Raw genomic sequence first — 26,754 nt, 5'->3', positions numbered from 1 at the left:
ACCAGGACTGGCAGCCATAAGTAGTACACTGTAATTAGCACATTCCTACGGGGAACAATTTAATACACTACACCAGTGGCTCTGGCTGCCTCGCTGCCAGCAGGAGCTCACAGCCCCGCCACCCAGAGGCTGGTGGCGCGGCGAACTGAGGCTGCAGGGGAGGGGGATAGCAGAGGAGGGTCCAGGGGCTAGCCTCCCTGGCCGGGAGCTCAAGGGCTGGGCAGGACGGTCCCACGGGCCGGATGCGGCCCGCGGGCCATAGTTTTCCCACCTCCGATCTGAACGCTGGCTGTCAAATTCAGAGGGTGCAATGTCTAGTGGTTACATACAGCAATGGGGTTCAGCAGTTCTGGGTTCTGCCACTGATTTGCTGGTGACAGACCATAAACAGACTGTATAGGTTTCGTTCATTGGATGTGGATAAGTGTTAGAAGAGTGTAGCATATTATGCACTCTTATGAGATGTGCAACATGACTCAAGAAAGGAAAGCGAGTTAGAGAGACTCGAATAGCTTATGGGGAAGTGATTGTGTATTCAGTAAAGCAATCAACAAGCAGGGGTTGAAATATCTGCTGCACTGATGCGCTGCTATTCTCTCCAGACCAAGCGTGTCTAGGCACATCGTATGCCCTATTTTCTCTGCTCTGCCCATCGTTCAGGCTACTCACAGCTGGATGGGATATTTCTTAGGCAGGAGAGGGGGAAAAGAGGTTTAAAATGCCCTCCTTTCTTTTGCCTCCTGTGAAGGGGCAGGGCCGGGGCCTGGTTGTCGGTTGCAGTTTGGCCTTTTTAGCTTCTGCAAAAGATCACGCTACGTAGCAGATTCTCAGCTGGCGTAACTCAGCACAGATCTGTCTTCGAGGGAGCAGTGCCAATGGATATCCCATATATTTTGAGCTCTGTTAGAACCATTGCTGGATGCGTGGCAGACTGTGCCCTCCCTGCTGTGCTCGGTTCACTCCCGTCGCAGCAGCCAGCCGCCTTCCTGGTACATGTGGAGCACTGTGCTTCCTGGAACTGCCTCCACCTAATCCCACCGGTCTGTCTCCGCCATACAGTCAGGCTTCAGCAGTGCACTGCAGGACGTTCCCATGAAGCTTTTCACATTCCTTGCCTGTTCTCAGCTGATGTCATCAGGGGAGGAGAAAGGCCCATGGAAGAGAGAAAAGGTTTTCCCGCAGAAAAAGAGGATTCTTGCAGGCTGCCCATCTCAGTTTATTATTGCCGGGCACCTGTGTCCCGGGGCATGAGTCCAAGCAAGTTGTGAGCAGGCATGATGCCATCACAACAGATGGGCATGAGCATAGGCAGTCATGAGACCATGATCCTGCATCAGCTTGGGGCATTGACTGTTTAGGGCAAATTTCCCAGCTGAGAATGTCAAAACAGCTGCCAGTCTGGAGTTTATACACCTATAATTAAGGGGCTATGTGATTTCTAATCCAGCTGGATTAATTGGCAAGCTAAATATAGCATCCAGGACCATGTAAGGCAAGTTTTTGTGTGTGGTTTAAATCAGGAAATAGGGCTAAGGCTGGCATGAGCAGGCACTGAAGAATAACGCCTCCAGCTCTGGTCTCAAGCTCTGCAGTCATTGCAGGCCTGAGCCCGCTGAGGACCCTTTATTCCCATTCATTTGTAACAATTTCACAATGGCACATAGAGGCTTTAACCAAGAGCTAAACCACATTGTCCTAGACGTGGATCAAACACATAGCAGGAGATAGACCCTGTCCCAAAGCCCTTACAGTGTAAATAGACAAGACAGAAGAAGGTTGGGAGGAAGGGAGCATTCTCACGCCAATCAGCACTGGAAGGATTAAGGGATGAAGTCTGATATCACACAAGAAGTCTGTGGCAGAGACTGGAATTGAACCTAGATCTTCTGCGGGGAGCTGGTTGGATTCATCAGGAAGGTTTCTCAGAGACACCCTCTGCCAACCCCCTTATGGCCCATTACCCAGGGAGGAGGGGTTAAGGCACATCGCTGGGATGTGGGAGACTCTGGATTAAATTTCCACTTTGATTGATTAGGAGCAGGAACTGGAACCTGGGTTTCCCAAATCCCCGGTGAGTGCCCTAACCACCCAGCTTGCTGACTAGCCTGGCATTGAGTGTCACGTTTTCATGAAAAATGTTGAAAGGTCTCATTTTCCTTCCACCTCAGAATGAACACTAATTTCAAAAACTCAGTATATTTCATGCAGTGGCATTATTGTCTTTCAGTCTGCCCATTTCTGAGTTGCAGTCCCCAAGCTTAGCCAGAAGACCATCCCTCCTCTCGGGTGAAAGCTAAGCCTTGCAGGAGCAAGTCCTCTGGAAGGTAAAATAGTTCCTTGGATCTTGTAAGCTAAGGGGCAAACTGTGCTCTTAGCTTACATGTGCAATCCCACTGTTGTCACACTAGGTTCATGTGCATAACTGAACAGAATCAGACCCAAATGTCTTTCTTTCCAGTGCAACTTTCTGGGCCTTAAACTCGAGTGGTATTATGATAAGGACCACCCTCTTTTTTTTAGCCTTTCAAGGTGTCCATAGAAATATGCTTTGGGAGGCTTTGATGGTGGCAGAACCAGTGGGGTGAAAAAATAAGAAAACTTTCTTCTCCCCAAACTTCACCTGCTCTCCAAAAGATCCCGACCTTTTAGTAAAGCTTCTGAATTATGATTTTTGTGGTACTTTCTTTACATTTGCTGCTGCCTTTAAGCTTCTGGTAACTTGCAGGTAAGGTGGGAACTTCAGCAATAGCATGAGAAAAGGTTCTTCTCAGGATATTCTCAACCAGGAACAAAAACAGAAGTGACAGTAGGTTCTTGTAAGATTCCTAGCCTCTAACACCCTTGTGCATTCACTTATATCAGTGAAAGCAAGAGTGAAAGAATCCCATTCTCATAGGGTAGCATTTTATCTTTGCACAGGTGTGAATGACTGCACAAATTACAAGCACAGAATCAAGCTCTGAGGTTGCTCTAAAACTTATTTACAGAGATGTAATTGCCCATGCAAATTCCAGAATGCCCTTACCTATTCCATGCAGCCACCTACTGGTCTGGGAACACAAGGCCCTACCTGTCCCTGTATAAAGAAAGTCAGAATTAGGCCCATAGCACTGGGCTAATTGAGTCACTCCCAGTCTTTGAATACCAGTCTATCCCAAGCCAGATTAATACCACACTGTGAATATCTGCAAGGTTAAATCGCTTTTAATTTTTGTTTAATTATCTGCAATGGCACAAATAACAAACAGCATTGATTTGAACTTGGCACTGACGGCAGGTTCCAAATGGCAAAGCATATTAAGAGATCGAACTATTAAACGTAGCTAATGAGCAAAATAATTATGTAGCGCTAAGCCATAAAAGGTTAGGCTTTAAAGTTGTCACAGTTCATAAGCAAGAAAGATTTAATCACATTTTAAATCAAATATTTATATGATAATGTGTTTTAATCAAAATAGTAGCAAGTAATTTGGGAGGGGGATATAGTGTATGCTTCCTGTCTTTGCTTTCCAGAGGGTGGTTTTTTGTTTGTTTTGCGGGGGAGGGGGTTGGCAGAGTTCACACTTTCTCACTGAATGATCTATTGGTCCCAGTTGTAAGCTCATAAAGCAGTGTGTAACCTGGGATAGACTAGTACAGCAATAAATTACAGTACAGTACAGACACCGTAAGTCTGATTCTTCACTGCCAAACACCCAGTATCATCACTGACACCCCTGTAAAGCGGGTATGCTATCATTCGGATTTGGTGGCGTTTTATACCCAATTTGTGCGGTGTAAATGATGGCACGAGGTGCAGGGCACTGCAGAATATAGAATATGGAGCGTTCCTGCTGTGTTGCCATTCCAGGAGCTACCATCACTGGAAACAGGTACCCTGTACTTCCAAGGCAAACACTGCAGTGTCCAGTACTCAGCCTTTCCAATCACCTGTCATTCCTGGAACCACACTGCTTCTAGGAAATCTATCAAAAAATATCATGACAGTTTCAAAATACTTGCCCTGCCTCTGGGCACACATCTCCACATTTAGACTATCCAATATGTTTTTCCCTTAATCTATTTAGCATCTTGTGCTAGACGTGTACATAATTTTTGCCATCTGCCATTTTAAACACTTCATCAGTGAGTGTTATTTTTTTCGTTAAATGCTAAATTGGAGTCACGATGAAAAGCGTTCAACTAACCACCTTTGCCTGGAATGAATTCTTTTGCTTTCAGTTTTGCCAGATGTTTCCTAATTACTTATCTGTCAAGGATTTTTCTTTTCTTTCCATGTAAAGACATTTCCTCTAAATGAAAAGTAGCATAAGGGTCTTGTTGAGTATGTTTGGCCTGGGTGAAACAGGCTGGGCTCCACTTCATCATCAAGGCTGGATTTTATGCTTGAAGATGCAACTTAACACCAAAACCCATGATATTTTTTATTATTCAGCACAGCCCTTTTGGATCAACTTTGACAAAAGCCAAATGGTACTTTATGGCTTGAGATTTATTATTTAAAGCTAGAACTCAGTCATGCAGTTTCTCCTGAGCCTAAGATCAATTCATGTGATGATTTAGGGCCAAAATCTGCCTCCATTACTCACATCAGATAGGACTTATTTACATGACTAATCCCCCATTGAATGAGTGCCACACAGCATCAGTAAGGGTTTCAAACTCAGGCCCGTATTAAGCTTGATATTTGTCCCAATGGCCAAAAAATTCTCATTGACTTAAATAGGTCAATTATTGGGTTTTCTGAAGGATCTCCTGCCCTTTACTCACATGGCAATTCCTTAAGCCATAGAAGGAATAATTTAAGCCTTTAATCATTGGAATTGACCCCTGTGGAGTTAGGTATAAACGTGTAGTGCTACTATTCAGGGTGGCCATTGGGGGGCACATAGTGAGGAGATAAGGGTCTGTGTAACAGGAGATAACCCTGAACATGATGTCCCAGGTCTCTAATCTCTACAACCACTCCTGAAGTGGAATACCAGACATCACGGGACAACGATCTGACTTTGGTATAGTGAGGCATATGCCGACACTTAGATCACTTCTGACATTTGGCATTGATTTGCTATTTAGCTATGATCAGAGAGCTTTCTCTCTCTTTCTTTTTTCGGTCTGTTTTTTCCAGTGTCCCTAATTTTAGAGCTACCTCCACACAGGAAAACAGAACGATCACATTGCAGTCAAAGTAAGCTTGACATGCATCTCAGCTGCTTTGACTGGGGGTGGAGGTGGGATCTGTCAGTTGCTTGTCATCCACTGACTACAAATACAGTATGCTCTTGGCTTTACACGCACAAATCCTGACACCAATCCTCTTGAGTTTGTTGTTATATTTTGAAAGGAACACAGAGGTAGTTCTGATGCCATCTTGAGTCACTTTGGCTGAATGGATATTACAATTGCACATGCAAATTGATGTTGCTGGTTCCATTCACCCCTGAGTTAAGCAACTTGAAATAGTAATTATTAGGTGGAGTGCTATACATCTAGGTCTTTTCAGACATGGAGTTAAAAGGACATATTCAACACTGTGACTCCATTGATTTGCAGAGAGTACCTATCAATATTTTTATTCATTCGTTAAATTTTTCATGCTCTACTGAAGTGGTTTTGATTTAGTTTACTACTTAGTTATGGAGGTAAATTAACTCTGGGGTCATACATTTTTCACTGACTAGTCCTGCCTTGCCTTGAAAACAAGGTGCAGATTGATCAATGTCTGACTGAACAGGAAATGCAGCAGTGACATTAAAAGGTGGTCAAGAAATCCCACTGGCTCAATGCTCCAACGGGACCCTTCACGTCACCCTGGCAGCACGAAGGCTGGTGGATTTGGCAGAGGGGAATGACACCATCTCCTTTCACAGCACTTGGTGGAGAGGGTGTGTTGGAGACATGGCCAAGAGAAGGCAGAATGCCACTGCTGGAATGGCCCCTGAGGGGGCTCTAGGTAGCCCAAATGTAAGAGCACTCCTGATGTTGTACCATACATTGGAGCTGGGTCCGGAATACAGGGGAAGGAAACCCATTTATCTCCCTCTCCACTTTCTCCCTCAGCTTCTGGGGAGCTCAGGCAGATTGGACAATTGGGCCCCATATTTGTAAATAGACATGATCCCCGTTCCAGGATTCAAACCAGCTACTTTAGCTCACCTGGTGTGTTGATTTGTAGGGATTTGCGTGAACTTTGTTTTTGGTTTCTGGTCTTTGAGCTCCAGAGCTGAGCAAGTACATCAACCCATAGCGTAGCTATCAAGGGCTACTGTGCGGTGGATGGGTCAATACCTTCCTGACATGTAGAGTGATCAGCTTACACTCTGCAGCAGGGAATCCATTTACCTTCAATTTGTCTCTGTGACTACAAATAAAATCATTCATCCCTTTTAAAAACCCAGCTGCAGCATTAATTTAATTTGTCATATTTATACAATGTGCCCATCACTTGCTTTCTTGTCACATAAACAATCTAAACATTGACAAAAACACTGACAATAATTATCTAAATTAGCATAATGTTGAGAGAGAGAGAGAGAAACCAAAATAATCCCTCTGGGAAAGACCTGCATGAAGACACAGGCCTAGGAAGTACCTGGGAAGTCAACATAGTGTGGAACCGTTGAGCTGAAAGGAAAGAAAATTCCAGAGTCCCTCATTCTCCTCTAACGATTCCTTACTTCTGGAGCCCAGCTGTATAATACCCTGTCCATACTACAATGTTTAGAACAGTTTGTAACCAGCTACGGGCATGGTAATGTCCAAGAACCACGTGATTAGTATTAGCAACCCCAAGCATTCAAATATTATGAATTAAGCCCCAAAATCATGAGAGCAGTTTAAAAATCATGAGATTTTAAAAATCTGCACCTTTTGGGGTTCTTTTTATTCGACTTTTTGGTTTCTGAGCCTGGCGATCATGCTTTGTTCACATTTTCAGCCTTTTTTTTCCTTTTAAAAACAAGAAGAGAGGTTCTGAGTTGTAGGAGCTGGGGCTTTAAGAAAGTCAGTGAACATTGCGAGACTTATGACAACTTAATGAGAGCTGGAAACACTGAATTCTGTTAGTAACAGACACCTGTTAACTTTTGGTAACCAGGCTTAGCTCAGCTGTTCTTGCAGTACACACAAGACCCCCTAAATGTGTCTGTATAGCTGGTTTGAACAGGCCTCCCCTTTCCCAGCTCTGAGGTAGGAATCCCAGTATCCACTGTCCCAAGTACAATTGTCTACTAGGGTGGAGTAGTCTCTTTGGAGTGGCTCAGCTTTGGCTCCACAACCTTGGTTCCCACTTTGGGCTGGATCCTAGAAGAGGTTCAGAATCTTAAACTGACAAGAACAATATGCTTTGCATTCTTCCTTCTCACCCCTGCACCTCACTCATTAGCTCATCTCCTTCTCCAAAGAGGCAGAATTTGAAAGCTCTCTCCACCAAATTGAGTGATAGCTCATGCTGGGCTATCACGTCCAGTTAGCAGCTTGCCTTGGAGCCTACCAGCAGAAGGATGGTGCAAACTAGTTGTAAGCAACTGAGTTTTATAGCAGCTGCATTTGAAATTTGTCACTTGCCACAGCACAAGATTTCCAAGTCCTGGATGGATTCAAGGTTTACGGTGGTGCTAGGGCTCTGAAAGTTCACAGGGAGCATAAAATTGATTCACTCCGTTACTTTTCTTTCTCTGGCAGAAGAACTCCCTAAGGAAAGATATAGGGATCCTGTTTGCTTTTCAACATTTTGAGTAGGCAGAGAACAGTGTGTCCTGTTCCATTTATTGTCTGTAAATCACAGAAAATATCTTCCTTCTCCATGGCAAAAATAGTTAGAATTAGCAAGTTTCTTTACCTCTTCCTGCTCACATTTGTGAATTTCTGCAAGGGCCTCATAAGCAAGATCTTTGCTTTCCCCACATATCAATTATATGTCTTCATCTCCTTCACCCCTCTCAGTATCTGCAGTTTCTTCTACATTCAGGTAGTTGTTGTTCCCAATGATTACATCTTGCAGCTTTTCACAAAGGATGGAAATGTCACTTGACTGATCCATGCTGTTATCATCACAGGATGTCCATTTGCTTTGCTCCGAAATCAAGTTGGAATCTAGTGGAATTATTAAGCAAGAGGAAAAGTGAGAGAGCATTTAAGTGACTGGAGCAGAGCAGAGCTGTGCGCCAGCTGCCCTGCATGCTATAAATGCAACTGAATTGTGCAATCCTTATGTTAAAATTAATTAATTAATTAATTAACATTGTGGTTACTGACACTGGTAGCTACCGTTTGCTTCTATCTCTGTATATTTCATTTACAATTTAAAGAACACACATGATAAACGATTAAGTTACAAAAATAAGAAATACGGGTGTGAAAAAGTACAGCATGCTGCAAAAGAGGAATCAAGGTGCTTGCAAAGTAATTACAGTTTAGCATGATGGGGGAAGTACCATAATAAATAAAATCAACCCTTGGGTTGAATTCTCCAGTCCGCTAAGGCCACTATGCACTGCATGGTGGAAATCACAGCCACTCCCACCCCCTTGCTGGCTCCCTGGAGGGGACGTGTCACAGGTAGCAAAGAGCTTTGTTACTCCTTATTCGCCACTGGTGTAAGATCAGGAAAGTGTTTCTCTTGAGCAAGCCCTAGGTAAAGAGGGTAAGGGCAGAATTTCTGTGAGGGGTGAATTGTTGCATAGAAAAGTCCCTGGGGAAAGGAATCCTCATGGTAGTCTTTGCAAGCAGTTTACTGCAACTGAAGGGTGTGAAAGCGATTTAATCAAGAAAGTTTCAGTTCCTAACAGCCAGAACTTTTCTGTTGTGAATGAAGCCACTGACTTTCCTGTTGAAAGATCCAGTGTGGATAGCTTTGAGAAGGTCTCAGATGAATCATAGAATCATAGAATATCAGGGTTGGAAGGGACCTGAGGAGGTCATCTAGTCCAACCCCCTGCTCAAAGCAGGACCCATCCCCAATTAAATCATCCCAGCCAGGGCTTTGTCAAGCCTGACCTTAAAAACTTCTAAGGAAGGAGATTCTACCACCTCCCTACGTAACGCATTCCAGTGTTTCACCACCCTCCTAGTGAAAAAGTTTTTCCTAATATCCAACCTAAACCTCCCCCACTGCAACTTGAGACCATTACTCCTTGTCCTGTCCTCTTCTACCACTGAGAATAGTCTAGAACCATCCTCTCTGGAACCACCTCTCAGGTAGTTGAAAGCAGCTATCAAATCCCCCCTCATTCTTCTCTTCTGCAGACTAAACAATCCCAGTTCCCTCAGCCTCTCCTCATAAGTCATGTGTTCCAGACCCCTAATCATTTTTGTTGCCCTTCGCTGGACTCTCTCCAATTTATCCACATCCTTCTTGTAGTGTGGGGCCCAAAACTGGACACAGTACTCCAGATAAGGCCTCACCAATGTCGAATAGAGGGGGACGATCACGTCCCTTGATCTGCTCGCTATGCCCCTACTTATACATCCCAAAATGCCATTGGCCTTCTTGGCAACAAGGGCACACTGCTGACTCATATCCAGCTTCTCGTCCACTGTCATCCCTAGGTCCTTTTCCGCAGAACTGCTGCCTAGCCATTCGGTCCCTAGTCTGTAGCTGTGCATTGGGTTCTTCCATCCTAAGTGCAGGACCCTGCACTTATCCTTATTGAACCTCATCAGATTTCTTTTGGCCTAATACTCCAATTTGTCTAGGTCCCTCTGTATCCTATCCCTGCCCTCCAGTGTATCTACCACTCCTCCCAGTTTAGTATCATCCGCAAATTTGCTGAGAGTGCAATCCACACCATCCTCCAGATCATTTATGAAGATATTGAACAAAACCGGTCCCAGGACCGACCCCTGGGGCACTCCACTTGACACCGGCTGCCAACTAGACATGGAGCCATTGATCACTACCCGTTGAGCCCGACAATCTAGCCAGCTTTCTACCCACCTTATAGTGCATTCATCCAGCCCATACTTCCTTAACTTGCTGACAAGAATACTGTGGGAGACCGTGTCAAAAGCTTTGCTAAAGTCAAGAAACAATACATCCACTGCTTTCCCTTCATCCACAGAACCAGTAATCTCACCATAGAAGGCGATTAGATTAGTTAGGCATGACCTTCCCTTGGTGAATCCATGCTGATTGTTCCTGATCACTTTCCTCTCATGTAAGTGCTTCAGGATTGATTCTTTGAGGACCTGCTCCATGATTTTTCCGGGGACTGAGGTGAGGCTGACTGGCCTGTAGTTCCCAGGATCCTCCTTCTTCCCTTTTTTAAAGATTGGCACTACATTAGCCTTTTTCCAGTCATCCGGGACTTCCCCCGTTCGCCACGAGTTTTCAAAGATAATGGCCAATGGCTCTGCAATCACAGCTGCCAATTCCTTTAGCACTCTCGGATGCAACTCGTCCGGCCCCATGGACTTGTGCACGTCCAGCTTTTCTAAATAATCCCTAACCACCTCTTTCTCCACAGAGGGCTGGCCATCTATTCCCCATGTTGTGATGCCCAGCGCAGTAGTCTGGGAGCTGACCATTTTAGTGAAGACAGAGGCAAAAAAAGCATTGAGTACATTAGCTTTTTCCACATCCTCTGTCACTAGGTTGCCTCCCTCATTCATTAAGGGGCCCATACTTTCCTTGGCTTTCTTCTTGTTGCCAACATACCTGAAGAAACCCTTCAGGTAGTGAAGTGAAAGCTGTTAAGAAAGTTAAACAGTCCTATAACCAAGTGGCTGTGTTTGGCCAGCTTGTTGGGGAGACAAGGTTGTTGAGAAAGGAATGTCTTCATGCTAGTTCTTTAAGTGAACAGTATGTGGCCCAGGTCAAGATGGGGACTCTTAACCAAGAGAGCCCGAATTGCAGCCCTCCAGACTAGAGCACTGGGAGAAGACCTGATCCCAGTTTGACCCCCGGGGGTTTTGGGGTGGCAAAAGGGCACGGGCCGCATAAACCTTCCCACATGCGAGTGCTGTTGACCACCCCCGACCTAAGGGAGGGCATGAAACTGGAAGGGCCTGGTGTAACTCCCACCAACGAATGGAAGAGATGCTGGGGCATCCATGGGAACGTTGGTAGCTTCGAACTTCCCCAGGTCACCGGCTAAAGTGACCCCGTTCAGTTCGGTCTCAAAGGGGGGAGAGATGTGATGAAGTGGGACTGTTCTTAATGTTTCCTCTGAATATTGTGGGGGTGCCTCAAAGTGATGTAAATTAGGGCTCCTCCTGTGCATAGTACCAATTTACCCCAGCATTAGGAAGGATGCGAGGATCTGGCCCAAATTGGGGGGGAAGGACCCACTGATAGTGATGCTTCTAGAATCTGATCCAAAGCCCATTGAAGCCAATGGAAAGATTTCGATTGACCTAAAGAGGCTTTGGATCAGGCCCATAGTGCACAATGTTCAGAACTGGCCACCTGTCCAAATTTGGCAAGTATGACCTAGATGTCAGTAGTCTTCAAATGTCTGGCACACACCATGGAGCCAGCTCATACACATCAGGCACAGTTTACATGCAAAAGAAGCCTACAAGCGTCAATACGCCGTTTGCCATCTTGACCTGAAACATCTTCTTCCTCATTTGTCTCCTCATCTGCGAGGCTGGCAGAACCACACTGCTCATGAACACTCATTTGGTTGCTGTTTCCGATCATGACGTTCTCCATCTGAGACTTGTTGATGCTGACTCTTTGAAATGGAGCTCTCCTTTCCCCGGGGCAGGAGGTGCTAATTTTCAGTGACAGTCCAGAGCTGGCAGAAAGAATGTCACCAAATGGATCTAGAGTTAAAAAAAAAAGGGGGGGGGGCATTTGTCATAAAAAGGAGAGCATAAGAAATCAGAAAGACGGAATCAGTGAATGTCGAAAAGGTGACATACTAATTTCCCAGGGCTCGGGTGGGACTAAGATTTGCATTATAGTAGCAGAAATCTCAGCATTTCAGCACGTTAGTTTGTTGCACAGAAATGAATGGATACAGATAGGAGGGTACCTAGTATAACTCTAAAAAGTTCTAGGCACTTGTGCAGCATAGAATCATAGAATCATAGAATATCAGGGTTGGAAGGGACCCCAGAAGGTCATCTAGTCCAACCCCCTGCTCGAAGCAGGACCAATTCCCAGTTAAATCATCCCAGCCAGGGCTTTGTCAAGCCTGACCTTAAAAACCTCTAAGGAAGGAGATTCTACCACCTCCCTAGGTAACCCATTCCAGTGTTTCACCACCCTCTTAGTGAAAAAGTTTTTCCTAATATCCAATCTAAACCTCCCCCACTGCAACTTGAGACCATTACTCCTCGTTCTGTCATCTGCTACCATTGAGAACAGTCTAGAGCCATCCTCTTTGGAACCCCCTTTCAGGTAGTTGAAGGAGCTCAAAGCAAAGTACAAAATATTGGCATCTTCATTTTACAGATGACATTAAGCAGTTTGCCACAGGCCACTCTGCGAGTCAGTGGCATAGTCAAGAATACCCAGCTCTCCTGACTCACAGTCCTGCACTCTAACCACTTGGGAATACTTTCCCTTTATCTAGTTGCCTCGTCCTACATCCCTTTGAAGTCGGTGGGAATCAGAGGCAGATGACAAGTGCAGAGTCAATAATTAGGATCCATTTTCTGGGCTGCACTCTGTCATGAAGTTGGTCCTGCCTAGCTGAGACGCAGGCTTTATGGGAGGGTGTCCTACCATAAATAGTGGAGCCAAATGGAAGGCTTGCAAGAGGTTTTTGTTATAGGAGTGGGTCACAAATATGCGCTAGTAGGATGTCAGAGGAAAGTTTTTGAAAGGGGACAGATAGACATGAACAGGGCTGGAGTGCAATAACCACTGCTACTCACACATCACAGATTCTGAGCATCAAGCCCAATTTCTAGGGTCATAAAGGTTTGTTTCAGCACTGACATACTTTGTAATGATTCACAAGTCAGCGCTCATGCAGACAGGGCTGTGCTTGAGGGAGTTCTCGTATAACCAGTGCCCTACAGAGCACTGGAGTATCTTCAACACAAGCCAACACACTGTACCTACTCTTTTCTGGAGTGCCATATTGGTCTAGATGCTCCTCTCGACTGTCAACGAAGTTCTTCATAATGATATTCATTTGATTATCATTACCAATGACAGTATTCTTGAGTGTGGACTCGGTGACATCAATTTCCTGACCACCCTGGGTGGTTGTTTTAGCTTCTACTTCACAGGGCAACATATCAGCATTCTCTGATGCAGCCCTAAGACTTGGAACAGTTGGTCTAGAATCTAAAGTATAAGTGTAAAGGGAAGGAATAATAACTATATTAATAAAATAAAATAATAATAATAGTGAAATTTTGTATGGGAGAGTGCCAAAATGATTCGTTTTGACAATCTCATTTTGATAAGGTCTATATTAGGTGTATATTGCAATAGTAATTTTATATATTATATATTTTATATATTATAATTTATATATTATATATTTAATACATTTATGCTATAGTTTCAGTTATTGACATGAAACGATTTGGTGTCTCCTAACAGAAATTTTTCAGAATTTCCATTCTGCAGTAACTTAACTTTTAATTCGGTCTGGCACAAAAGCAAATTTCAAAATGTTGGCATATCCCACAGGACAGAAAATCCATTTTCCAACCAGCTCTGGTAAAATACAAAATCTTTTTTATGTTATTAATTATGATGGCTGTTGTTCATGTCTGTTCTCAGAGAGGATAACCAGTATAGCACCCATAAACCTGTGCAGAGAGATGATTACCATCTTTTTTATCCACTAGATTCAGTGAGTTGTAGTTTCCAATTTGAGTAGCTCTGGAATCAGCTATAGAGATGGTGTTTTGCACTCCTCCCTGATAGATAATGTTTGTTGGATTATGCTGAATAATAACTGGCACTGCTTCCTTATTTGCTCCAGGATTTGTTGCTTTGTAACCTGGAAAAGAACAAAACACACATTAGTCTCCAGTACAAAAGACAAAACAATTTTCCTGGGAGAAAAGCAATTCTTGTCTTGTGACAAAAGTGATCCCCTCTCTAGGCTTCAAAGCCCAAGCTACAAAGTCTGCACAGCTATTGTTAGCCTTGTAATGCGAGTCCCACGAGCCTGAGTCTGTAAATCTCGGCTCTGAGACACTCCATGGTGGGCTGCTGGCTCACTGGGTAGACGAACTCTAGCAGAATCCTAGGACCCGGGTCCTGTGTGCTTGCTGACCCAAGACAGACTAATTTGTGTGTGGACTGAAGTGGGGCTTGGGCTCAAACCTGAGTCAGAGCCCAGACTTAGTGTGCAGTGTAGACACACCTAAAGGAGCCCGTTATGTTGCTAATTCTGTGTATTTAGAGGGAGTGAGGGCTGTTTAGGTATCCTGATTTCCTAGTGACCCTGACTGGTAGCAGATCTCTCTGTTGTCTCATTATCTCAGAATGGAGGGTTGTGGGCAGGAAGACATTGGGAGGAGCTACAGAAGTAAGGGAGCCTGATGTTACACATAACTTCTGTGTCTGTATGTCTAATGGTGCCAGTGGTGAGGGCTGATCTCAGTCAGCCAGCAGTACCCAAAAACGATGTACAATGAACAACGGCAACAGTGTATATCCCAGGGCAGGATTTGAAACGAATGATAGAAATGGGACTGATCAAGCAAGGCCATAGAAGTAGTGAGATGAAATGATTTTAGTAAGAGATCGATAGACAACATCTCTTTTTTTCCCTAATATATGTCAGCATAGGCGTAACGATAACTTGTGGCTACACAGTGCGAATCATTTCAGGAACTCAGAGCCCTTTACAAGGTGGACAAGTGCTCTCCGCATTTTACGGATGGGGAAATAGAAGCACAAGGGAGTTAAATGAACTCCCATCGCCCTAGGAGGGCACACAGTGAGTTGGGCATTGTCTGGCTGACTCAAGACCCAAGTCTCCCAGCCCCATGCTCTGAGCCGTTTACCAGAACTTCTGATTAAAGATCAATCAAACTGTGAGCATTGGTGCTGATAGGCACATCGAAGTAAAGCCCGCATTCTCAAAGCCAAAGAGACGTGGCCCGGGGAAGGACCATTTAGTTGTCTAACTGAAAGTGTTTACAGCCATAAAGAAAACAAAGCTGCTTTTTGTAACACTACTCAGAATGCGGTGTTCTGAAAAGTGCATCTCAGTACAATACCTGTGCCCTGTCCGTAAACTGACCAAAGCTTTGTGTCTTCCTCCTGGCTGAGGACATGTTTTTTCTGCAGCGCGTATAAATCTGCATTGACTTCCTTTTGTGTCTTCTTTCCCATATGTTTGGCAATGGCTAATGCACGGCAAGATCCATTTTCTGACAGAAACTGGTAAATCTTTTTCTCTGGGAAACAAAGGGTGGGCTTATTGATTCACTGCCAGAAATGGAGGATAACGCAGTGAAGTTTGTATCTTGCTCCCTGGGACCACTGGGCTGATAATTTGTGGCCCCAAGGCCACACATGGTCTACCAAATTCCCCTTTGAATCTTACCAAGTTATCAGCCCACATGACTTCACTGGGATTGCCAGTAATGAGCTCTGTGCTATCCAGCTCAGGCCCACCATTACACCGGCTGCAAAGGGAATGGGGAGTAGGTGGAGCCATAGTTCTACCAACTACCAGAGCTGGTGGGCTGCATAGAGTAGATAGAGCAGTATCCTGTGCCACTTACAGGGGTGTAGCAGTTCATGTGCTCCCCTGTGGGAGCTAAGGTGCCTGGGGTGGGGATCTACCTCCCTGAGACAGAGGGTTTCTGGAGGTGCACCTGGGATGATGAGGCTTTATCATGGCCTGCGGGCTACTAGCACAAGGTATTCCTAGCAGGAATACGATTTATGACTCCTAGACCCATGCTAGACTTCTACACATACAATAGTGCAATGCTAGCATTAATAGCATTCTATTGTGGCTGCCAAAAATCATTAAATGTAGATTTCTAAAGTTAGTCTATTCAGTCTTAGGCACGTGGCAAATATCTTACGATTTTCTGACAGTCTGCGGTCATCTTTCACAGGAGTCACAGTGTTCACAGCCTGGTGCAATGGGACTAGGGCAGTGTCATCTACAACAAAGAACATTGTTAGGCACTGTAATTTGGGGGGCGGGGGGTTTGTGAAAAGTTCTGCTATTTAGCTAGGAAGAGAGACTGATTCCCCATTTTCCTTTCTTGTCCCCATCCCCTAAAGCAGGCTCCCAGGGGAGCAGGCATCTTTGCTGCATACCCTCGGTTCTGATCTTCGCCCACCTCCAGAAAATGTGGGGCTTTAGTAGAGCTAGGATATTGGCAGACGGTTGGTCTGCTGCATGGCTTGAGTTGATCAGGGAGGGGGAAGGGCACTTCTCTGCCTTTATGTGGAGTTTGTCCTCTCTCTAGTTATCTTAAAACTATCCCAGCCAAAGATCCCTGGCTAATGAAGGGCCCCATGGTCCCCATGAAGGGGAAAGGACACTGGATCGAAGCCCATAGGGGGTTCATGCAGAGCTTTTCATTGTGAGGTTCAGGGAACGATTGACACTCCTGTGGAAGAAGTTGGGGATCCCATGAGATCCACAGGATCATTCTTCTGCAGACGCTGTACTTACAGGGCCTATGCCTTCCAGATGCCTCCTGGAGGGATGAAGGTCTCCAGTGCAAAGGGTATGGCAGTGCCAGATTCCCCTGCCTGGGAACCTGGTTCCTCATCACAGCTTTATGAAGCTGGAGCCACGGAGAGGCTTTTACAGGATGGGTGGAGTATTCTGTAGAGGATTAAACTACCCCCCTTCCCTGGGTGCAGACCCCCCATGTCTGAGCAAAGAGAGGAGCCTGACACTCAAAAGAATGGCCCTACTGGGTCAGACCAAAGGTCCACCTTGCCCTGTATCCTGTCTTCCGACAGTGGCCAGTCCAGGTGACCCAGAGGGAATGAACAGAACAGGTAATCACCAAGTGATTCATCCCGTCACTCATTCCCAGCTTCTGGCAAAAGATATTTCCAAGATATTTCTGAAGAGCCAACCTTTGTCTGCTTTTGGGATGCACCAAGATTGCAGGTATTACAAAAGAAATGTCCTAGGGCAGGGTACCCTCAGAGAACACTACATGGGGTTAATCTACCACCCTGGACAAGGTTCAGTGCAAAAACTGCCTAGGAATGAATGCACCTTCTGCTTTAGTCAAGTTTCAGTTCTCTACAAAAGAAAAAAAAAACAGAGTCGATTGACTTGCAACTCACTGTACTAAATAAAAATGGACTCAGAGTAATTGGGGTCAAAGCCTTGAGAGTCTCTGATGCAGTTAGGCTGCAGTGTAGTTACAGACTTGAGAACAAACTCAGCTCCCAAATGCCCTCAGCATCGGAGGTTGCGGACAGAGTTTTAAAAGGTTTTTCAAAACATTTACCGCTTTTCAACTGGGCGGTTTTCTGATGACATCCCACCTCTGTGTCATCTGTCCAGACAACCCATTTGTTATCGACACTCTGCTTCTCAACCTTTCCCTCCTTACGCAGCTTGTACAGCACTTTGTTGGCTTCCTGTTTTTTAAGCGAACATGCGCAGGCAATCTCAGAGGCCTTCTTTGGAGTGGCAGCTGTCCTTAAGTGGTCCCAGATGAGTTGTTCCATTTGTGAAGCTAAATGTAAACAATAAAAGCCATCTACAGACAATTCTAAGCAATTCAGACAATAACTCCCCCCCCCCTCCCTTTTTTCTTTTGGCAACCAGACTTTACTCACTTGCCTCTGATCTTCAGTCTGAATTTTTTGTTTGTTAACTGTGGATATAATAGTCACACAATAATGATCACAGAAGCCAAATGGGGAGCTGTGACCAGACACAAGCAGTGGAGGCATGGAATGAATTGAAATGACGGGCTGGCGTGGCTTTGCACTGCAGTTGTCCGTCATATAAATAGGTGCAGTTACATATTTAGGCTTTAATGAATACGTATTTACTCACCCAAAATGACAACCTCAGAGCAGTCACGGTCATTGGCTTAAGGACTTATTTTAAAAAGTGATACCCACATTATTTTCCCATACTGGACTGATTTGTCCTCTTTAGATGCCACTTCACAAGCCTAGCACCACCGATTATGTCTGGAAGGGATGTGAGGGTCTAGCTTCTGGAGGCCACAAATTGACAATTTAAAAGAGATGCCATTTGGAAAAATGCGGCCATATCCAGGGTGAAGTCAGAGGCACTGGTCCTGCATCTGTCTAAGCATTAGCTTCCCCTCCTCACAAACACAAAAAGAGCCTCCTGTCTCTGAGGCATAACTAAAATTCCCAGTAGCTACCCCTTCCTTCAGGTCATGTGGTTTAATGAGTGGTAAGTTAGTACCCCATCTCGAAAGAGGCAAGGTACCTCTCTGCATCTCTGGGTATTCTTGTAAGAGTCAGCAGTCCCTTCTATGACTGCTTCATGCAGAGTAAGAACTGAAGAGATGTTAGGTTGCAAGGACTAAATTAGCCTGTGAGCTAGAGAAACAGAAATTACCCTCTTGTATTCATCACCACTGTGTCTTGTCATTTCCCTACCACGAGGGATGCTACACATTCACTGCTGCCAGCACTCAGACAAAAAGCAGTCAGCAGGGTGGTGCAAGGTCTCCTGCTTGCTAAGAGACTGATCTTGCACCACTGAAGTCAGGGGGGTTTTGTCACTGCTTTCAGTGGCCTTTGGCTCAGGGCCTCTTCTGGGTGCAGTGTGAGGTCCAATATAAGGATCTCAATCCCAAGGATCCTGGTTGCGTCCAAATGCTGCATGTTTTACTCATGGCCTTCTATCTCCATAGAAGAGATTCTATGTCATGAGAGATTTTTTATTTCTTTTCGTGAAGACCAGGAAAGAAGGGGAGTAGAGCAGAGAGGAGCACTGAAACTGACAAAGAGCAGAAAAAGCATCTCTGACTGGAAATACATTGGCACATCTAACAAAAACCACTTTTATTTCCCCCAAAATGCTACAGCTGTGAAACATGGTTTGCCCTTGCAAACAAACTAATTCAATCAGGAAATAGGAAATCCAAGGCAAGAGAGCTTAACTGTCATTTTACAAAAACCATTAAATGCATGAAATGTATCCTAATGATATTATTAAAGAGAAATTCCAATAATCCATTAGCAGCAGCGTTAATTATTGTAAGCACATTACAATCAATATCATTAAAACAAGGAAATCATTTGCTATGCAGACTTTAAAAAAATAAAATAAACACAGATTATTTGCTCCTCCAGAGAAACTCCAAGAAGCTACTTTTGAATGCAACTTTGATTACATTTGTTTATTGAAGCTGATAGTAAGAGAGGCTGCAGACACTGCTCAAAAGTGACAGCATCATTGTAAAAAATTCAAAGGCTGAGTGAAGCAGTCCTGTGCCATTGCTATATATTCATGAATGTGTTTAGGAAGCTGCAAATAGTCAGCTCTGACTAATACTTTACCACTAAACTGACAATGGGCTGTTGACATGCATATATGACAGCAGAGTTCCAGCACTGAAATTAAATAGTTATGAATGAAAAAACCTGAGCTGGGTACACCAGACACTGCCTGCCTGGTATTTTTGTAAATATACCATATAGTATCGATGGGCTAGCAAATGAGTAAAGCTTTTCTGACTCCTGCTCTTTGAGGGTCTGATCCCACTCCCATAAAAGTCTATGGAAATACGTGTATTGACTTCAGTAGAGGATGATTCAAGACCTGAAGTTATGGCCTGGAAAGGACCTCATCTCCCATTGATTTCAGCACCACTTAAGATTGGACCCTAGAGAATGGGCTTTCAACCACAGAGAAACTACCCTGAACAAGTTGTCCCAAACTGTCTTCCTAATGCAGGCCAAATCCTATGTTCTGATATTCACACATGAAACTCACATGGATATCTGAAGGCAAAATTTGACCCTCAAGTGAAAGATGTGACACAGCAAAATGTCTAGACCGAGGAATGATACCCTTTCCACTGGATTTCACATCTCCAGCTGCTTTTATTTTCTGAATTTCAGTGCCATTCACAGCACATTTTGTGAATTTTCTCAGCCATATTGTAAAGTTTTCACTGTATGTAAAGTTAAATTCAGCTAACGTTGGTGAGAATTGCCTCCTTAGATATGAGAAGCACTGCTTCCTAAGTTGCATTGCCAAGTGCCATTTGGTTTGGACTTCTCCCAAATCCTTTGACGAGCCAGACCTTTCAGGAAAGATGTTCTTTACCTGGGCCTGATCTGAAGCCCATTGAAATCAATAGATGTCAGCCCTGTATGAGCCAGTGCTGTATGCTTGTTTAGGCACATTTATGCATTTATTGTGTAATACAAAATTTGTACTAATAAAGATGAAGAATAGATAAGAGTGACTACAGCCAGGAGATACGGCCCACACAGTCCTGCCCATGTGTGTTGGGTGTGAGTTTCAGCAGCACTGGTGTTCCAGTCCTGGCTTCTGTTACCCAAGGTGGACCAGTTGTAGCTTTTTTTTGGGTCAATAAACTACAGTTAGGTCTGTTGAACTCCTGGGCTTTTGCACACCGCAACAACGAAGGTAATTTACCTTCAGATATCTGAAAAATACACCGGTGGCACAAGACTACTTTGTACTTGTAATAAATAATCCACATAAATGTGCTTAAAAATGACAAAAGATGATTAGGAAAGTTTACAATGGGTGTTGAAATCTGAATAATCGAGACCTAAGGTACTTACAGGGCTTTTTTTCACCCTATCAAGGCAATTGAGATCAGCTGAACATCCTGAGATCTGCTCTGAATCAGGGCAAGGACTCATTTGTAGAGCACCCTTCACGAGTAGGTAACCAGTTTGTGTTTTTCAAATTCTGACTCTTGTTTGTATGTGCTGCCACCTCTCAGATTGCTTTGCAGCGATGGTGCTTTATGAATTAAATAACTCAAAAAAACTCGAGAAAAAATAGTTCAGAAAGAAAGAGCAAGAACTTTGTTGGAGTTTCTTTTTCAAGTTGTGTTTCGTTTAGCTTTCGCAAAGGGAAGAACCATCCATGAGCTGTTAAAAGGGTCCTTGGATGTTGCTCAAAACATCTTTACATATTGGGATTGACACTGGAATTACTGAGTGATCTCAAAGATCTGAGGATATCATAAGTACCTACTCTGTGAGAAAGTCATCAATAAAGATCTCAGTAAGGGGACATCTATTTAGAGCCCTGAGCAAACTGTTATACAGCATAGGCTGCTTGTAGTGGTGTTTTAAATCCAAATTCAGCTCCACAGCACTTTTAAAAAATCCATCCCTGCCAAAAATCAGCTCCTGCAAATGCCCATGCAGCTACTCAATGACAACTGTGTGAGAACAAGCAAATGCATCGGTTGAGTGATTATGTGGATACCTGCTGAAAGAAGGGGATTTGCAATTATCCCTGGGTGATTTTCTACATGTACATGTCCCTGTATATCATAAAATCAATTAGAGACCGTCATTTGTTTCTGAACACATTGGTTGGAGAGAACTATTAGTTCAGAGACATTAATTTCTGGACAAATGTTTACAATTAAAATGTAATTTTGATTCTACTCAATTCCTGTATCACCACATTGTATCTCAGCCAATTCTGGAGAATAAATGAATGACTTTAGAAGATACAGTTCAGGCTGAAGCATGATGGGAAATGACTCCTAGATAGTTTGCTTTTATGAGGTTTTGCCACAACCAATAGGGACGACTGGGGGACGTGGATGAGATTAGTACTGCCAACCCGAACCTTTGTCCCTCTTGAGAGCCAAGCTTTAATGGAAACTTTTTCAGAGATTCAGAAATGTTTGGATTTGGGAAAAGGACCAGGGAAAACGTCACAGGGAAGCTACTTCTCAGGTCATTCCCAACTCTCAAGCAATAAAGGTTCAGATAACTCAAATAAACCTTTCAGAAGGATGTGAACTACTGGGAGCTTATACAGATGGCAGGCAAATGCTAACCCTTCTCCATGCTAAGGTTTTAGACAAAAAATGAAAATGAAAGCACGTACATTTTCTCTTTTATCTCCCGTCCCCGCCACCTTCTCCAAAAAGGTATACAAAGTCAAAGAAGTTTCTCAGTTTACCCTGTAACCAAGATCAGAACGTGACACAGTCACTGGCTTGATTGATAAGCATTACCATGGGAAATTCTAGTCTAATGGACAATCCAAAGGGGGGTGAGGAAAGCCACAAAAAGGTCTTGCAACCAACAGGAGGCTGTAATAGAGGGGCCACTCCTGCAAAGGCTCATGTGGTATGCAGTCCTTGGGAAGTCAATGGGGATTCCCACACAAGCAAAGGGTTTACAGGATTCAGCCTGAATCTAGAGAGGGAAGAGAAGAGAAGAGAAGAGAAGAGAAGAGAAGAGAAGAGAAGAGAAGAGGGTAAACACACATTCTGTGATTGGAAAGATGGTCAACCTTTCCGCTAAGATGGAAAGAAAGGGGAAAAAGAGGACTGAATTTTCCTTACCTTGCTGCAAAGAAGACCCCATCTACATCAGTCTTATAACCATGTAATGTGGTTCAAGTCCAGTTTGGAAGTGGAGAAAGCTGGCGTCTGATTCTGAAAGGTGCTGAGCCCTAGAGAGCTCCTCTACTCCCATTCTGGTAAGTGGGAGCTCAGTGTACCCAGGACTGGGCCCCAGAATAGAACAGTGCCACACGTTTAGAAGGTTCGCTATTGTTACGTTGACAGCGCATTAATAATTAGAGGCAAGCTCCCTCTCTCACCTCTTATCTGGTCAGGGCAAGTCCAGCCTGGCACAACAAGTTGATCTAGTCCATGTATGAATGTGAAATGCAGAGCAGTAAAACAGCCTGGGAAAGCTGGCGCTCTCGCTGTTGCCAGCTGTGGGGGCTCTCATCAAACCAATCGTTTTTTGTGGCCATTTAATTGTTTTCTTTAATTATTATGTTGTCCATAAAGATTTAGTAGCTTGGCCTCCAAAGCTAGCTCGCTGAACAAGTTTTCACCTAATTAAAACCTAACAGCAAAACCTAACACCCAAAGCCTCAGGCCATGCACAGCTGGTGGCTCGTAGACCGGGAGACCCTCTGCCTAAGGCCACGCTGCAGTACCATGGGCCACAGGTGTGGATTACACACAACTAACCGAGTGGGTGTGATTCTCATGGGCACAACGTCTTCCAGCTTGAAAACAGCTAATGGACCCAGATGATGAAACTGCCAGATCTGACTCCTTTTTAACCCTTCAGTCCCTTCCTGTCAGACGTCTTCATGATAACTCGGAGTAGGCAAACTTTTTGGCCCAAGGGCCGCATATGGATAGGGAAATGATATGCAGGGCCATGAATGTAGGGTTGGGGCCGGGGGTTGGGGTGCGGGAGGGAGCGCGGGGTGTGGGAGGGGGTGCACTGTGCAGGAAGGGGCTCAGGGCAGGGCCCTGGGGTGTGGGATGCAGGAGGGGTTTGGGGTGCAGGCTCCGGTCTGGTGCCGCTTACCTGGAGCGGCTCTGGGGTGGCAGCAGAGCGCAGTGGGGCTATGGCTGGCTCCCTGCCTGCCCTGGCCCTGCGCCGCTCCCGGAAGCAGCCAGCACCATGTCCCTGCAGCTCCTGTGGGAGGGAGGGCAGAGGACTCCGCTCGCTGCCCTCGTCTGTGGGTACCTCCCCCAAAGCTCCCATTGGTCACGGTTCCCCATTCCCAGCCAATGGGAGCTGCGGGGAGCGGTGCCTGCAGGCGAGGGCAGTGCACAGAGCCCTCTGCCCGCCTCTTCCCCCAGGAGCCACAGGGACATGGTGCTGGCCTCTTCTGGGAGCAGCTCGGGGCCAGGGAGCCTGCCTTAGCCCTGCTCCACCACGGGGCTGGCAATCCCCTGGGCTGGATACAAAGCCTTGATGGGCCGGATTCGGTCCGCAGGCTGTAGTTTGCCCACCCCTGTGATAACTGCTTGATAGCTTGCTCCTCCCACCTGCCAGCTTTGGGGTTGGTGGGGGTCAGTAGGAAAACCCATTTCCCCCCCAGTTCTCATGGCTAGGGCTAGTCAATAATATCCCATCAAAGCTTGTTTTCCTATGGAAAGCGGGGGGTTGGCTGAAAGTTTCTGCTATCATTGGTAATATTAATTTTTACAAAAACTTTTGCCTGTAAAACAGGACATTTTCTGCTTTCATTTTTTTTGGGGGAGGTGGGTGGGTTCAGGGTGGGATTGGACAGTTTTGGGCTGAAAACAGAGTTTTCAGTTGCTGAAAACCAAGAAGGTTTTGACTTTCAAAATTTTCTGCTGAAAATAATCTTGTTTTTGTTAAAAATTTTCCACAGAAAGACATTCCATTTTCTGGCCAGCTCTATTCATGGCATTCGCAAGTAAACAGGGACGTTTCCAATCACTCTTCCAAGACAGACGAATGATGACAAAGACACAACCCATAATTTAGATTTTGAAGCCCCCTTTCCCTACCTTCCCATTGCTGGGACACCTAACAATACTTGTATCACACCGGTTACACTTGTGTGCTCAACATCAGCAGTAATAGAAAGAGCAAGGAGTATAAATGAGCAGCTAGAAAAGTCAGGCAATTGTTCACTAAAAACTCAGAATGTCTTTAAAAGCAAATCTTACCTGCACTAGATGGTGCATTTGCCATTTATCCGAGTCCCAAAGCAGATTGAGAGTCAGTTACAGAACTTTCCAGAAAACGACTGACTCCAGTGTATGAGCATGTATCAGCAAGCACCAAATATCCAGTCAGAACAAAAAGAAAAGCGTAACTTGGGGCTGGGTTTCTGACGAAGGGCTAATAACTATGTGGTGAAGCTGGAAGTGGAAAGTGAAACTTACATATCTCATAAACTGAAACCGAGAAGGCTGACAAGATAAAGTCCACTGTACAAATGTTTGTCTTGGGAATAAAGTATTACACTTGACTCAGACAGTTCCTGGCAATTTTAATTTGCAGCAGATATAATATACATCATAAAGCAAGAGTAGGGAACTTCCTGATAGAAGCAGTGAGGATATTAATAGAAAATCGGGAGGGATGAATAGGTATTCCACTCCCCACAGCTTACCTTTATGTGTTCCTTTCTCTTACATAAGTGTCCTTCGCTCAGTGTCATCCACTTAGGCACATCTCAGACTTGCTGATCTGGAAGATCCTTCTTTGAAATCTCTTTGAGCTTCAGGGAGCAGAGTCACATGGATCTACATCCTCATACTTTCATAAAGGACAACATGCTGTGTACTCTGCTGCATTAGGATCCATTGTGTATGAGCCACTTTGTGTTTCTTTTAGCAGAGATCATTATTCTTTTTTAAATAAAAGTTTCTCTTCCACCTGAAAGTTCTTGGTCATGTCAAAATTCTGAACAACAAGGCCCAGCTATTTATACGCTGTATGCATGCCACTGTGTGCATTCAAGAACAGCAACTGGGTGCACAGTTTCACTAGTTATTTATGCAAATAGTTGATACGGGGCTTTCACATGCACAGTTACTGCAGCTGTGGTAACTACAACTGCAAATAATGCATGCAAAACTCTGGGCCTGGGAGAGTTACGAATAAGGAATAAGCTCTGCTGAACTCAGTGTTGCCAACTCTCCATTTGCAATGGGAAATCTTGCAATATTTCATGTTTTTTTTCTTAAAGCACCAGCTTCCAAAGTCAAGCGATTACAGGAAAATCTTAGCTTTCATTACAACAACAACAAAAAAAAGATGCAAGTTTCTAACCCTCATGGTCACAGAAGAAAAACTTGAAAAGACTCCAAGACAGGAAGGCAAATAAAAATAACTCCACACTGATTATTTTTAAAGCGTCCTGATATTTTTTAAGCTAGTCTCATGATTTTGCAGGGCCTGACTCCTGATGTTTGAACGTTTGGGTTCGGTTACGCTGTGAATCCTAGAGCTAAGTCATCCTGTCACACACTGCGAGATGATCAGTTGTGGGTGGAGCAAAGAGTAAGTAACATGGTTCAAAGATGCTGCAAACCTGTAAATGGAAAACGAAACTTACATGTTTCTCTGAAAACAAAACTAACGAAAAACACTGGCTGTCATGGAGGTCTTAACTACGAAAAATCAGACAAGGGAAACAAGGAGCTGCATGTCCTTATTTTTGAATATTTTTGTGTATTTAAACATTTTTAATTCAATTCATTTTCTTTGCTCCATGTTTATCATGGCTTCATGTTAACATGTAATCTTTGGGTGGGCTAGTGTTTACTTCATTGCCTTTCTCCAGTGCCTAAAAAAACGCAACACCCATAGCAAAGCACCTGGAGACCCAGAGTTATGGCACTGAGGATTTTCAGCAAGAATTACACAGAGTCAACCTGCCCATAATCAAGTCCAAAAGAATAAAAGGAATTAACTTAATTCTTAAATGCCAACTTTATAAAATCTTATGAAAGAAAATTAAATAGTAATAATAACTTCATTTTTATAACATAACATGACTGTTGTGTAAGCCACACAAATGATCTTTACAGTTACACATGAACATAAATAAAGAAAACAAATTGAATCTAAACAGGTCAGTCCCTACAGAAACACAGTGAGAAGAAACTCCCAAAAGGTTAGGCTGAGTTCACCTGAGTCTCAGAGTCTTTGGTCACTCATGGAGTCTGAGTCCAGCAACAGGGAACCTACTGAGCATACCCAAAACTACCACACCCAATTCCAGAAACTTCTGTGTGTGGAGAGGTAATTGTGCATCTACCTAGTAACAATGACCCAGACATAATTCATTCCTACCAGGGCCGGCTCTAGGTTTTTTGCTGCCCCGAAGCTGGTCCCTAGAGCTGGCCCTGATTCCCCTACCCATCCACCATTTCTTA

General features: G+C 44.4%; 1 protein-coding gene across 3 annotated transcripts; it reads right to left on the bottom strand.

The window, feature by feature from the left end:
- Window positions 1-3,186: 3,186 nt before the first annotated feature.
- On the bottom strand, window positions 3,187-25,890 carry ZBP1 (Z-DNA binding protein 1). Of its 3 annotated transcripts, none has more exons than XM_048820383.2 (8): window positions 24,984-25,890; window positions 17,365-17,595; window positions 15,964-16,044; window positions 15,145-15,324; window positions 13,740-13,913; window positions 13,019-13,246; window positions 11,551-11,769; window positions 3,187-8,094 (listed from the first exon to the last, which is right to left on the bottom strand). In XM_048820383.2, the coding sequence occupies exons 2-8, from the start codon at window positions 17,585-17,587 to the stop codon at window positions 7,913-7,915; spliced, it is 1,287 nt and encodes a 428-aa protein (XP_048676340.2). In that variant the 5' UTR covers window positions 17,588-17,595; window positions 24,984-25,890; the 3' UTR covers window positions 3,187-7,912. The 3 variants fall into 3 exon arrangements, with proteins under 3 accessions (XP_048676340.2, XP_048676339.2, XP_048676341.2); XM_048820382.2 differs by lacking the exon at window positions 24,984-25,890 and adding an exon at window positions 24,535-24,667; XM_048820384.2 differs by lacking the exons at window positions 15,145-15,324; window positions 24,984-25,890 and adding an exon at window positions 24,535-24,668.
- Between the last annotated feature and the right edge of the window lie 864 nt (window positions 25,891-26,754).

The sequence above is a fragment of the Caretta caretta genome, chromosome 13, assembly GCF_965140235.1.
Source record: "Caretta caretta isolate rCarCar2 chromosome 13, rCarCar1.hap1, whole genome shotgun sequence".
Taxonomy (NCBI): domain Eukaryota; kingdom Metazoa; phylum Chordata; order Testudines; family Cheloniidae; genus Caretta; species Caretta caretta.
The sequence above is the reverse complement of the archived record's forward strand: the minus strand, read 5'-3'. Positions and strand labels throughout refer to the sequence as shown.

What these genes read in the sequence shown, in the direction of transcription:
- ZBP1 (XM_048820382.2), bottom strand. Translation starts at nt 24,559, where the DNA reads ATGGCAAATGCACCATCTAGTGCAG. An exon ending in AACCGCCCAGTTGAAAAGCG is followed by an intron (nt 16,045 to 17,364) that starts GTAAATGTTTTG and finishes TCTTTGTTGTAG; the next exon opens with ATGACACTGCCCTAGTCCCA. An exon ending in CCGCAGACTGTCAGAAAATC is followed by an intron (nt 15,325 to 15,963) that starts GTAAGATATTTG and finishes TTTGTTTCCCAG; the next exon opens with AGAAAAAGATTTACCAGTTT.